This window comes from Mercenaria mercenaria, chromosome 19, assembly GCF_021730395.1.
Source record: "Mercenaria mercenaria strain notata chromosome 19, MADL_Memer_1, whole genome shotgun sequence".
Classification (NCBI taxonomy): domain Eukaryota; kingdom Metazoa; phylum Mollusca; class Bivalvia; order Venerida; family Veneridae; genus Mercenaria; species Mercenaria mercenaria.
The window spans coordinates 25099999-25115653 of record NC_069379.1 but is presented as its reverse complement, the minus strand read 5'-3'; the positions used below and the strand labels follow the sequence as shown (position 1 = coordinate 25115653).

Here is a 15655-nt window from a genome sequence, read left to right as displayed (position 1 = left end):
CTTCCTCCACAGTCGTAAGCCAGAAAGTCACTAAATACGTTAAATACTTAGTGTGTTGGGCGAGAAATGTAAGTTTAAATCAATCAAATCGAGTCTTGGGTGCATTCTATTTTTCCAAAGGATATTCTATATTGACAAAAATTATTTTGAAACAGAATATAATTATAGTTGTTGATACACACTATAAAATTGGTTCTATAATATTATATGTTATAGCAATATTTTGTTAAGCACAAGTAAGAAGGCAAAGCTATGAAACTAAAGAATGTTATGGTATATGGTGCAATTTGGACAACCTGTAGGTTCTGCTGTTCGTAATGTTGACAATTGAATAAAGAGAAATACTCGGGCGAAACTTCTGGTTTGAGGCCTCCTTGGCCATTTGGTTAAGCCCATTGACTTTCAATCACTTGCCTCACACTGTTGCGGGTTCGAGACCTCGCTTACTGTGTAGATTGTTTCATGTGAGGAAGCCATCCAGTTGGCCGGTGGTTATACCCAGGTGCCATTACCAGAATTATTTCCCGGAAGGGAACCAGCAGTCTTCCTCCACAGTCGTAAGCCAGAAAGTCACTAAATGACCTATAATTATGTCGGTGTGATGTCATACACAACACACACATTTGGGAATTAGTATACTGTAAAATCATTTAATTTCATGGGCATGAATTTTCGTGGTTTTAGTTAAAATGGCAATTTCGTGGGGATATGAATTAGTGGATTTCAACTTTTGAACATAAAATGAATGGGAATTTTACTTGTTCGTTGGGATTAAATTTCGTGGATTGACTCAACCGCGAAATCCACGAAAATTAGTCCCCCATGTATATTAATGATTTTACAGTATGGGGGTAATTATCATTACTCAAATATCATTACTCTTCTAAGGACTCTCTGTACATTCGTTGTTAGATAAATGATTGAAGCATCAAGGCTGTTATTGATTTTGAAAGTGGACAGTGTTGATGTTTGAAAGACGTTTAAAGTGTTGGATTAATTGCTATCTGAACATCTGTGTACACGAAATCAAATAAACTGACAAGTTTAACTATGAAAGAAGTAAGTAAATTGTTAAGCAGGCATAGCTTTGTTAGGTAGTAGTTAAATATTTTCAGTCTGATTCACGACAAGAAATATAATGATGCGAAGTGCTCGGAGTTTTAAAATGAGTGTATTTCAAAATCTAACACCGATTCTTTTGGTATTATTTTTCATTTTACTTACGGTCATAAAAAGAACAGGTGACAAGGAAAGTCGAAATGAAGAGGAACCATTGCCGACGCTTACAGACCGTCAGAAAGGTATACAACAGTTTGAAATACCTAAGGAAGATAAAGACAAAACAAACGAAGATGAAATTGCGAAGAAGCAAGTCACAGTAAATAAGGTGAATAAACCACAAGGACCTGCATTAATTAGTCTAGATACGTTACAGGAACAAAAGTTAAACAATTACAAAAAGGCAATTGAATTTGATGATCATTTGCAAGATACAAAGAAAAGGTTTGCAGATATCGTTAGATTAGCAGAGCCCATCTTAAATTCAAACAAAAATTGGAAAATCGTCTTACTTACTTTTGTAGATGAAGATAATAAAGTATTTGCAAACAGTTGGTTGTGCAATACAAAATACCTGGATCTGCATTCTTCATTGATTATCGTTACACACGGAAAAGAATCAAAAGAATTTATGGACAAAACCTGGCCTGGAATAAGAAGATATACACTAGAACCAAATGTTCCTGTACAAGACTTAAGAAAAGTACAACTCACTCCTACAAAATTGCAAATTATCAACGCCTTACTTCATGCAGGAATTAACGTGCTACTTCTTGATGTTGAGTCAGTCTGGTTTGCGAATCCTTTACCAAGTTTCAAGGCTGATGAGGGTAATGATATGCTTGTTAACTTTGCACCAAAGTCACATGTAAATACAGGATTCCTTGTTTTATTTGCTACGGAAAGAACAACGTCTTTTTGGGCGACTCTATATGGAAAATTGAGAAGTCTGGCAAACGATTCGACCGAACGTATCGGACTAGAAACACGTTTTGAAAGCCTTCTTCACAGCTTGCTGTCATCTAGGTATGTGTTACAGTACCTTCAATTGTTTACGTTTTTATATAACAAATATAAGACACATGCTGAAACAAGTATCGTAAAACTATTTATGGAATTAAGTCTTAATCCCTTTAGTAGGATTTTTTATCGAGTTTCATTCTGAATCAGTAGCATTTTGATCGAGGCTGAAGTTCTTATGAAAAAACAAACAAACAAGAAATCACGTGTTTTATCAACATGCTTCGGTATAAAAATACATTATTGGAACGCATTATATGGTAGTCTTTGTTTGATCCTTCTTACCTTTACCTTGCTATATTTCTAAAATGGACAAATGTGCAGGCTGATCTTGGTCTGCGCTGGTCGCAAAGGCAAAATCACTTGCCACAAGCAGCCTAAAGGTTAATATTAAAGATCTAGATGCCTCTAGTAGAACTTATATAAACGGAGTCGGAGTACATGTGGAATCTGACGTTGTTCAAAGCATGTGGCTTAGTTAGAATTTAGAACTATTTAATAAGTAGAATTATTCAAAAACTTTATGCTTGTGTTTTATCTTTAAACTAATTTTTCAAAGGACTGTTTGTAGGTTTGGAGGAGTTGCAATTCGTGAGCTGCCTATAGTTTCATACACTGAAGGCATGTGGTACATGCTCTCACCTGAGGAAAGAAAGAAAACACGGCCAATAGTCATACGAAATAATTATATGACAGGTAAGTGCACAAATGAGGGAAGAAAGAAAACATGGACAATAGTAATACGAAATAATTACATCACAGGTAAGTGCACAACTTAGAGAAGAAAGACAACACGGACAATAGTAATACGAAATAATTACATCACAGGTAAGTGCACAGCTGAGGGAAGAAAGAAAACATGGACAATAGTCATACGAAATAATTACACGACAGCTAAGTGCACAACTGAAGAAATGAAGAAAAAACATGGACAATAGTCATATGAAATAATTACATGACAGGTAAGTACACAACTAATTTGACATAGTGACCTAGGTTTTACTTAAATAATCCAGTTTCAAACCTGAACTAGATTTCATAGAGAAAAACATTCTAACAAAGTTTTATAAAGATTGACTAGAAAATGTGGTCTATAGAATGTAAGGAAGGATTTTTATGATTTGACCTAATAATATGTTTAAGATGTCAGGTTTTGTTTTGAAACCAACTGAGATTTCAAAGAGACAAACATTCTAACAGGGTTTTATGAAGATCAAGCCTCTAGAGTTTGAGTAATGTTTTTCTATGATTGACCTATTGACCTACTTTAAGGTCCCGTGTAACAAAGTCTTGAACTGACGTACATTTCATAGAGATAAACATTCTTACTAAGATTTATGACGGTCAAGTAAAACAATTATGGCGTCTAGAGTGTTAAAAAGATCTTTCCATGATTTCAACTAGTGACCTAGTTTCTGACCTTTAGGAATCCAGTATTGTACTTAATCTGAACTCTTTAGAGACAAACATTCTGTCAAAGTTTTAAGAAGATCAGAGAGAGAATGTGGCCTCTAGAGTGTAAAAATTGTTTTACTATGATTTGACATAGTGACCTTGTTTTTGACCTCAGGTAATACAGTTTTGAACTTTCTAGATTTCACAGATACAACAAGTTTCATAGACTGGATATGAAAATCTGGTCTCTAGAGTGTAAACAAGGTTTTCAAATTAATTGTCTTAATGACCTAGTTTTTAATCCCAGTTTACACAGTAACAAACGCATTTATTTGTCGGTAACAAGTTGCACTAAGGAAGAGCAAAAATAACATATAGCACGACACACGACGACTGACGATGGACACAGGGTAATTGCAGACAGCTCACTAAGGGCACTTCGTATTCAGGTGAGCTAAATTGAACAACATTGTAACAATGACAGAAAATAAAATCCCCAGTGCAGCGCAAAATTTCTGGTAAGTATAACTTATGGAGAAATCGTAATTTATTCTCTTATTACAATTTTTAAAATGTTATTCTAAAGAACTTAAGATGACAAGTTCCACATTTTTGGAACGAGATTTTTAGAATAAAGGCCGCCGTGACGTTCTTTCATAAATAAAAAACATGCCAAGAAATTGAGCACACTGTTTACATTATCTTCTAGACGAGATTGCAAAGTTTTAAAAGAATAGATTGTCATTATTATGTTACATTATTTTTCGAATCAGCGGTGAAACAAATTGCCGGAATTGAACAACATTGCCGAGATTCGCCTCTAAAGTGTGCAGTGTGCATGTGTGTAACCTTACTGATTATTTGTCAGGCCATTAAGAAATAAATTCGAATACAATTTTGACGAAAGTCAGTCTCACTGAAGGCCAGTGACAACTAACAAGATCTAAAATACATAAACGATCATTGTACATGTAAAGCTAAATCAGCAAGTATCAACTTTTGGCATATCCTCCCAATTTCCTTCGTGTTAAACGCCCGTGTCAATCAGTTTATTCATGAAAAGACCAATGCAATGGCTGCAATTGTCACACCCATACACTAGTAAACTGAATAACCCGGCGGCTGGCCGACCATGGGTTTAAGACGATGTAAAGACAATCCGTGTTTTTTTCAGGATTTGCAAAGAGAATAGATAGGGCCATGCAGTGGAAGCATTGGTTTACACTAAATAATGGCACGTGTGATGAGAACCGCATTAAACAAATGATACAAGTGGTACCTATTGTTACAGTGTAAGACAGTGTTTATGGCAATTCAAAGTGTGGTTACATATAGTTATAAAATGTGATAATGTTTAGACAGCTAAGAGACTGCTAGAATAATGGAAAATGCATTTTCTCTTAGAGCAAAATAGTTTATAAAAACTGAATGGTGACTTTTTCGATAAAATGTATGAAAAAATGAAAACTATTATCTAAAGGAAAACATATAACTTCATGCGTGATCTTGGTTCAGTAGAATCAGCTCTGAAATTAGTATTGATATATCGAAAGATTGAACATTCCAACTAATAATATGTTAAAGATAAAGGTTGATATACGACAAAAATTATAAATTATAATGGAAGAGGGTTTTGAATAATAACTGCCACGATTTCAAATGACAGCTAACAAAATCTACAATAAGATCCCTTGGAAGAATAGAATACAACAAAGCAAAAAGTAGCAATCTCAGTTTGATTGAATCTTTTTATGAGAGGTAATGAAAAGTGCAACAAACACCACGCCCACGAGCACCGGCTATAGAGCATTTTAATTGCTGAAATATAGAATGGATTCCATGATTCCAAAGGACCAGAAAATAAAGCAACACTAAATCCAAGTGCGAGGATTTTTTATGGTCGCCACACGGCACTAGAAGAATGGTGTTGCGATAGTTAATAAAATCTATAAGGAGATCTTTTTAAAAAAGTGGAATGCAACCAAACAAAAGGAATAGCAGACTCGGCTAAAATTTCAGTAACCGCTACAATTGCACCAGTTCTGTAACTGTTACCTTACGTTATATTCCAAACTTTTCACAGAACAGAAAAAAATATTCTACCTTGTACGCGATCAAATAATTTTGTTAAATATTGAAGCAATGAAAAATATTGTTAAATATAGGCATTCTTACGATGTTCTAAGATCTCGATGGGAAATACCTCGAAACCACTAACACTTAAGAAATTATAAAAATAGCACAGTTAACCTCGGAGCATGCGCAGACATCTATTTCCAGAGGTGACCAATGTCAAGGTCGGGTCGTGAGAAACAGAGACAGAAACAATTAACGATTACAGGCAAAATAATAAACATTTCATAGACAAAACCGGTCAAATTGTAGTCGTCTTTTAAATTATTGTTTACATCTGTATTTGACATATGAAAATCGACAAAAATACTGTACTTCCAATATCACGTTAGAAAAGTAGGTATCGGAACACCATGACATACAGTAAGCTATTTGCATCTTTTAAAATCGTAAATAAAAGATATGAATGCTATGAAAGGTAATTTTGAGTACAATCCGATTTTCAAGCTAATAAAGGATATTATATTTATATATCTTTATTTCCTCCATTCTCTGGAGATATACATAGCAAAACACATGTGATACCAGTCAAATTACATATTATAGACAGACAAAAAACAACATGCACTTTTACAAAATGAGAATGTACAATTGTAACTTTATACATATTTACACTCAGTTTTTTCCAAAAATGAAAAGGAAACCATGTTAATTGAATCTTCATGTTTTACATGCGACTGAAATCTCGACCACCTGAATTACATGAGACAGTCATACAAGTGCATGATATTATACAGTCCATACTATTTGTACACTTGTTTTAGAAGTTCAGCACATAAAAGCAAGAATGTTGGGTACAGATCGACAGTTAACACTTCAGATAAGTGTCCGTCAATTTTACCAGCATATATTGTATGTGTTCATGGGATGAAATTCGACTTAACATTTGACTGAGAGTATACTCAATGATCTGACATTGGTAAGGAACGTATTTAGTAGCATTTCGCCGTCAGTACAGTGACACTCGAACAATAAGTGCACTGTTTCATTTCTGCGCTTCCGGCAGCATAGGAAACAATCTTCCGGTTGGTCGGGTGGTCGCTTACATCAGAGGCAAACAAGAAATTTCATCAAGAAGAGACTAGCTGGACGTAACTTAGCAAAAGTCCAAATGCTTGACATACTAAGGTTCGGATGTCAACGTTTGAAGCTGTTAAAGTCTTCGGAATCATTCCATATAGCTCACCGGGGGTATTCGGCACTGCGTACCAAAGAACAATAGCTTTAGAGTATTGATATGGGCTGGTAGCGAGGTAGCACCTAGCAGACCTGTAAACATATCCGACCGGGTGAGGAAAGGGAGACCCTGGATTCTTTTCAAGCAGAAGTGATGGGCAACTTCCAATTGCTGATAGCTGTTATCGGCTATGTCGTTGCATAATTCACAGCCAAATAGTGCTCAAGGGAGTACGCACGTTCTGGTTAGTTTCATGGCAGTACTAGGATTTGGGCCTGTAGTTCCGAATATCATTCCAGTTAACAGACTTGCTTGTCTGACTATATCGACGTTATTTGTGTGTTTCCCTATCGTTGATTGGACGATACCTAAGTGTTTATATACTTCAGTTTTGGGAATGATAGTGTTTCCATATTTTGCAGACGCTGTAGCGCGACACCGATGTTTTTTTCCGGTCTAAGAGAGATGCGGCGCATTTTCTAGGATTATATATGTAGCGCCACTTGTTCGCATATATGTGACACATACCTAAGCGTTCATTTAAGCCCTTTCGAGATAATGACAGCAGTACTATATCGTCAGCATTAGTTTGCGCTGCCAGCATATGTTTGTGTAGACCATGGGATTATGACTGTGACGCTTTCAAGAGAGCATCCACGTACACGGTATAGAAGAACGGAACACATATGGACACTGTCTTGTGCTTTCTTCAATATTGAAGGCACGTGGGAGATGACCGCGTAGTAGCACACGACTCGAGCATCCCTGAAACGAGTTCCAAATGAGGCGAAGCATTTTCCCTCTTATACCAATACCGTAAGTTTTTAGATCAGGCCTTGAATTCATACGAGGTCAAAAGTGGACTACCACGCTCACAGCAGTAGTTGCGAGCTTCTTGTAGATGAAAGATGCCATTTTACAACTTTTGTTTTTCGGCAATGTATGACCTTTTTGTGTCGATTCGCCGTAAAACCCAACTCATTCATTATTTTCAACTTTTGCTTTTCTGAAATCCGTGCTGTAGACCGTAATTAAGGCTTTTTGTAAGGTCATTTTCTTCGAGTCTTTTCATCACCAGTTTTCCATATAATTTAGAGGTTACAGGAAGCAACGAGATGGCTTGATAACTATTAGGATCCGAGTACGGTTTACACTTGCCTTTATATAAGATCAACGTAAGTCCAGATTTAAAGTCTGCGGGTAACGATTCTTTTTGAATAATGGTATTGAACAGTTTCTTCAAGCATTCAACAAGTTCTTCGCCGCCATAGTTTAAATGTTCATAAGTAACGTTATCACAAGATCAACTTTTGTTGTTTGGTAATGCTTTGAACCTCATTGGCAGACACAGAACTGGCACCATTTAATGTGATGTATGAGTCAACTTCAAGATCTACAAATAGTTTATGTTCACTGTCAAAGTTCTCCGAATTAATAAAGATCGTTGACCAGATAACATTTCGTCAAGAGTTGTCTCTCTTTTACCGTTGAACACTAAATCACAGTTTTTTTTATTGCGCGATTTCTTAGAGTTCAACATTTCGCAGAATGAATTTTGATCTACTTCACATAGTTCATCGATTCAATTTCAGACTGTTCATACGCGTGTTCCGCTGCTCATAATGGTTTTCTATAATAACGCTACACTTCCTTGTATTTTGCGCATTCAATCGAAGTTTTCAATTTGCCAGACCATATCCATAGTAGGTGAGCGTTTTAATTTTTGGTGCAGTTCCTTTAATATAGGTGACCAGTATGGTTTTAAAAACTGCTTGAATTCGCGTTTAGAGAGACAACTGTCGGCCACTGTTGACACACAGGAAATAATAGCAGAATATGCACTATCGACGTCTTTATTAGCGATGTAGGTTGACTTTAGTAGCTCAGACACTTTGGTTTTATAAGCATTTAATTCGTTCGATTTATTCCATTTATACACAATATATTTAAATGACGGGGATATCACATTTTCAGTAACATTCGCATTAACTTTCAAGTGTAGGAACAACGGGAGATGACGCGAGAATTTCAGTGGAGCGTATGGTGTAATGTAACAGCTGACCATATTTTGCATAAGGGTCGAATCCAGTAGAAAATGGTCAATGCTTGATGGATAGAATGAATGAGATGAGCCACTACAAAAATCAGTTTCCATAACAGCAACAAGACTGAGTGTATTGCAAAGGTTGGAGACGTAAACATCACGTGCACGTAGGTTGTTGGTAACCTAAAGTCCCTAGCAAATTTGGCGTTAAAATCCCCCATAATTAGAAGAGTGTTGTCTGTAGAATACAATACACACACGTCGAACAACTGGTCTATAACGGTTTTTAAAATATTCCAGACTGTGGTTTGCAGAAGGTAGGTAGACTTGCAATATAACAATCGACAACTTGTGAAGACATAGTTATATAGCTGCAATTCTATGCGATACCACATAATAGCTACTCCGCCCTTGCCAATATAAATCCATTCAAGCTGCTGGGATTCGCGCAAGTGGCCACATGTGCATTATAATTCCTATGAAGATTATTCAAAATACCAGCGTTGTGATCAAGAAGCCATTGCTCAAATATACCAAAAATAGATACTTTTTTGACGGTCAATTCATTAATAATGTACATTAGAAACTCCAAAAATCGGACCCCGTCCTGTCCGGTTTTCAGAGGATTCCGGTTTTCAGAGGAATGCAGATTTTGGAAAAGAAATGTTGGCGAAAAGAAAAAGCCTAAAAGACACTGAATATGATACATTCAGATGAAATAAATAAGAATATACATATATAAATCCTCTCAAAAAATGATTACAGAAGAAACAGATTTCAAAGTGGCACACTTGTGGTCGATAATGAACAAGCTTCTTGTATGTATTGCAGTCATTATTCCTGTGACATTGTAAAAATAATACGTAGGTCCATATTAAGTGAGTTGGGTTTAGTTACCCTGTTCGTAACTCTGATAACGCTGTATGTATTCAGACCTTTTGATCCAAGGACAACATGAAATTCGTTCCGGCCATGTTATTTTATCCATGCAAGAAGCATGTTCATTATCGGTCACAATGTGTGCCACTTTACAACCTGTTCCTCCTGTAATCAAGAATTTGGCATATTCGAAAGTAATGTCCATGTCATATTCTAGAAAGTCCTCAAGACCCTCCTGGTCGCTATCAGTATGGATGCCAGTCATAACAAATGACTTGAAGCGTTTCAAAAACGCCCCATCCCTCCTGTGCCTATTTTGTTCACGGAAACCATCGTCGGGGACATAAGTAACAGACGCCTTTTGACGTTCTAACGTATAAGTGTTACAGATTAACGGAGTGCTGGTAACCTCCGCTATATAACAGTCTGTAGACCTATAATTTTGTATTTATATTTTCAATTTGCGAGTTTAGCTGCTTGGTATCTTTCGCTAGGGCCGTTTCCGATATTGATGGTTAATTCTCGAATTCTCTAGTTTTGAAACAACTCTAGATATTTCATTTAAACAGGAACTAAGCTTTAACTTCCCATTATCATCTCTAATAGAGCGGCTATTTGAAGATATGGCTTTTGAGCACTATTACTAATCGGATTTAATATCTTCAACTTCTGAGCTCAGGTGTTTGCAAACATTCTGTAACTAATCTGGATGCTGTGCTACTGTGGCTCTCAATGACAGTAGATCTGCTTGCATTTTTGCCATATTTTTTCTCAGTAAAGATGTATCATCGGATTCTACTACAGACGTGCACGGAATATGTCAAAACAGACTTTTGCGTAAGTTACAGGCTTTCTACGACTCCGTAGTTTACCAGAAGGCCCGTGATTTTGCTCCTTGGCCCCCGTAGAAAGAACGTCTCTATACAGGGATAAAATTTCCCCCGAAGAGTTAGCCAGTTGCAGGAGAATTTGAATATAAGTGTCTTTTGGTAAGTCTCTCAATTCGAGATCAAGACGATCTATGACAACGTCATCTACCCGATATGTTGAGCTTTGCTGACCGCATTGCATGCTGCTATCAAGTTCGAGTTCTATCGAAGGTGGGTATTTTGCTTAGGAGTAGCATTGTTACCTCCGTTGGACACTGCTGGCAGTAAATACAGCTTTCAATAAATTTATATCATCATCGTCTTCATTGTTGAAGGGATCAGTGCTCATAATCCAATCGTAGTCGTATTCGTCCTGCTTACTGGTCATGGTTTGATTTTGGTTAGTAACAGTGAGTAAATAACCAACACAGTTCTTTGTCGTTCGCACAAAGTCGATAATATGTAACGACCCGGTGTCCATATCGTATATCTCGCCCACTGGCGCCAGACCAGAAAGAAAATGCATATGTACATGTTAAACCCTACCCCTAGGTATTCTACAAGTTAAAGCATGGCACATGTTTCTTCTAGGGCACATCTATATAAATATATAATGATCATCTTGTAACATTCTGATTGCAATGTCTGTTTTATACTTCCAAAAATGTCAAGTAAGTATTTACGTTAGTTATTTAACATAAATTGTTAAATCCAAAATCAAATTAAATCTGTTACCACTTTAAGTTGAGTAAATACGGCAATAAGACAAATACATGGTCAGTCCATTAGGATTCGATGCGTGAATTTGTTGCGCATAATTAGAGGGTCGCAATGGGGTTTGTTTTCACATATAACCATGCATTTGTGAAGGTAACGATAATATTTAGTGGTTTACATGTAAATTTGCTGATGTCTATCTGTTTGTACATATGTTATGTTCTTCAAGAATGGAGGAAATAAAAAAATCAATCAACCATCCTCGGGTTTAGTAATATGTAATCCACGGAACGCGTTCAGTCAGAGAATCGCCTCAGTTTAACGTCAGATGTTATTTCTAAGATCACGGAGTTTTAATTGGCCAGCTTGTAATGACAGCAGCTTTCGATATCAGTAGCTCAGTCAAGTGTGACTTACCGAATCATAATGTTCCTTCTCAAGAGAAGGAACAATAAGAACCATGCTGGTCATGAAGGGGAAAATATACTAACTCGTTTCAATCGCGCATTTCATACCTAAAACACGCAGTTCGGTAAATGTGTACTATGGATATTCAAACAAGTGGTTATTTATCTTCCATTGTGTACCGGTCACATTTTTTCGATTAATCTTATCTTAGAAAATCAACACTTAGTTTATAGTTATTTCAACGTTACACAAAAAAACTTGCTTGAACTTCCCTGGTGAAGTTCCGTTCTAGATTGCAAAACCATTCTGATTGGCTGTTGTGAAAATGAATGTCAATCGTCATTTTACTACACGTGTTCGTTAAAATGTGAAAATGCAGCATAAATGTGCTAAATGAATAAAATAAACAGAACAGATGCAGACCAGTGTACGATTTCAAATTAAAGATCATATACAAGATGAATTTCATTTATCATTTCGAGTTTTAGTGTAAAATTGTGACTTTTTTATTCTGTTTTTGTTTGTTTACATTTCGCCGAACATGTGCACACTGCCGTGACCTCTAAACCGGATGTTCAATAGGGAAGTTCAAGCAAGTTTTTTCCGTAACGTTGACGAAAGCATAAAATATGTTGATAATCTCAGCAATATGGAATATTGAGACAATGTGACTGGCGCACGAGGGAAGATAAATTATCGCTTGTTCAATATAGTAGGTACCAATTCACCGAACTGCGCCGAAAGGCTGATTATCAGTTTGCAACTTATTGTCATAAAGCTAACATACCCCATCAAAAAAAAACTTACTAAAATCCATATGAAGTGACATTATTAAGCAGTAGGCCATGAATTTATAATTTTACGGTGGAGTGCAGACATATTAAAACTTGGAACTTAATTTAATAAAACAACAGATATACGTGATACAGCTATGACAAATTTCCTTAAATGATATACATGTATTTAGATTACCTTCACGTTATTGCAAAACAACTTAATAAAATACCAGCATATTTGCCAAATCACACGCTAATAGAATCATTAAGTGAATACACTGAAGTACTAGAACCGTTTAATATCGCTAATAGAATCATTAAGTGAATACACTGAAGTACTAGAACCGTTAAATATCGCTAATAGAATCATTAAGTAAATATACTGAAGTACTAGAACCGTGAAATATCGCTAAAAGAATCATTAAGTGAATACGCTTACGTACTAGAACCGTTAAATATCGCTAAAAGAATCATTAAGTGAATACGCTTACGTACTAGAACCGTTAAATATCGCTTATAGAATCATTAAGTGAATACGCTTACGTACTAGAACCGTTAAATATCGCTTATAGAATCATTAAGTGAATACGCTTACGTACTAGAACCGTTAAATATCGCTTATAGAATCATTAAGTGAATACGCTTACGTACTAGAACCGCTAAATATCGATATTTTATTAAGGTCTTTTTGTATATTTTGGGACCGTCTAAAGTAAGATGCAGATATTGTATAATTCACATAATCGAAGAATTTCACGAAACAGTTGTGTTCATGCAAAGCAGGCCCGGATCCAGGTGGGGGGGGCGTGCCCCTTCCTTGTTGGCTGAGAAGTGACCTATACCAATCAAAGATGCACCCTACTATTTTGGCAAAGGAGTAATTTTTTCTCAAATTTTAGACCCAGAAACGCACCAAAGGTCACCATTTTATACGTGCATTTCAAAATATTCCAGGGGGAGAGCCCCCTGTCCATCAAGAGGGAATTAACCCCTCAATTACATCAAAATTTAGACTAAAAAATGCACCAGATGCCACTATTTCATGCCTGTATTTAAAAAAATCCAGGGGGAAAGCCCCCCTGACCCCCCCCCCATAACGTGAGAGGAGTATACTCACCAATAAATGCACCTGAGGACACCATTTCATACATGTATTTAAAAAAAAATCCAGGGGAAGACCCCACCCTCCCCCATCCCCTTAACAAGGGCAAAGACACTCCCACCCTCAAATACCGCGCTTTGCGCCTCGATGGTGACGTCTTTGTTCTAGACTGGTGCCCCCGGTCAAAAATTTCTGGTACCGGGCCTGCAAAGTTGGGTGAAAGCTGCAATCAAATGACATATATCTGCGCCTTGTAAATTTTGTTAGCTCGCGATTACTTGGTTTTACGCAACTGATTATATATGAAAAGTTTATACATTTCTTTATCTGTAAATAGGTGCTAGTGTATAATCTAAATGACTCTCTTTGTATTTCTTTTCAATTTGTTGTATTCTTCTGGCGACACAACTGATAATGTGTGGTACCCCATTGTTAGGGGTGGAAATCCCGAAATTCAGCGTGTACCTGCAGAGGAAATATGCAACAGTCTCCTGCCCCACGGTCTGAAAAAGTTAACGTAATGTATTATTGTTGTCGCGCAACCTGGTGTGAACGACAAAATGGCGCTTATCGATTGCCACATTGATGGAAATCATAGGTAGGCTGCTATGTTGTAAATGATAACACATGTTTATTTTGTTTTGTTTTTAAGAAGAAATAACACATCAGCAAAATACATATATACCTTCATAAGCCAGGAAGGCTTCCTCACATGAAGAATTCCACACCCTATTTGTAGCCATAAAATATATAATTCACGTGTTACATCTAGAACTAAAATTAATTGGTAAGAGAAAGTTGCCATTTGACCTATAATTGTGTCGGTTTGATATTAAACACAATGCAGATTTTTCGTTGAAATCTGGGAATCAGTACCCGGGTATACTTATAAATCTGTGGACTTTCTGTATATTCATTGTAACATAAATGTTAACAAGAAATATCTTTAAAAATGATGGTCGGCGAATTGTAATAAGGAAAGAAGTTTATGAATTTTTCATCTAACATTCATCTTTCATCTAAATTGTTTTAAATTGCAAAACTAAACACCGCACTTTAACAATTTAAATGGTTCTCTTTTAATTTTTCGCAAAGGTTTCGTAGGGTTGCAATTTTGTTTCGTTTATCCTTAGACGAATAATTACAGCAGTAGTTTGATGAAGATTCATGAGGCGGTTCATGAGAAGAGGTCATTAAACATGTTTATATTTTCAGCTAAATTGGTCCCTATCCCCATTTGTAACAAAATAGCAGGAGACCTTACGATATTGTTACACATCGAGTTTGATAAAAATCCATTACATTTTAGTGGTTAATGCGAAGAAAGGCATATCTACTTTTAGCTATAGTGGTCCCTAATAGGGCCCAAGTTCCTATATAAATAAATTTGAAAGAGGACCTTATAATGATGCTCCAGACCAAGTATGACAAAGATCCACCAAGCTGTTCATGAGACGCTGTATAAAGGCATTTCTAGTTTTAGCTCTAGCAGCCCCTAAAAGGGGTTAAATGTCCCAGCTGAACAAAGTTGGCTGCGGGCCTAATAAAGATGCTACAAATCAAGTTTGATTAGAATACATGAGAAAAAATCAATTAAAGGATTTTTTTGTTTATTGTCCCGCTTTAACAAATGCATATTCGCTATTCATGAATCTTTGGACAATGACGTCACACCTATAAAAAAGTGAAGGTCAAGCAAAACATACAATTGTAATTATTTCAATATTTCTGTTTCATAAGCAAAGTTTGACCGTAGTCATATCACATAGATAAACTGTATGCAGCGAACCTTCATTTCAAAGTAATGAGATTCAGTCATTATATAGCATATATATAATAAAACAGATTTCAACTGAGTTCAATATTTGCATACCATACTAAAGAAAAATATTCATATATAATATATCAGTTAAATAATTTATAACAAATATATCAAAGCAAACAAGTACTCATTTTAATATGCAATCTGAATAAGTCACAAAAGCAAGAAACCTTTTCATATACAGACGACAATTGTAACAAGGAAAATCTTTTAAAAGGCACATCTCTACATAAAAGACTCTTATCACACCCTTA

At 36.1% G+C, this 15655-nt stretch overlaps 1 protein-coding gene across 1 annotated transcript; it reads left to right on the top strand.

The window, feature by feature from the left end:
- Positions 1-987: 987 nt before the first annotated feature.
- On the top strand, positions 988-9754 carry LOC123542882 (uncharacterized). The gene is made up of 3 exons (XM_045328914.2): positions 988-2085; positions 2651-2775; positions 4649-9754. Exons 1-3 carry the CDS (start codon positions 1139-1141, stop codon positions 4768-4770), a joined length of 1194 nt encoding a protein of 397 aa, XP_045184849.2. The 5' UTR covers positions 988-1138; the 3' UTR covers positions 4771-9754.
- Positions 9755-15655: the final 5901 nt, after the last annotated feature.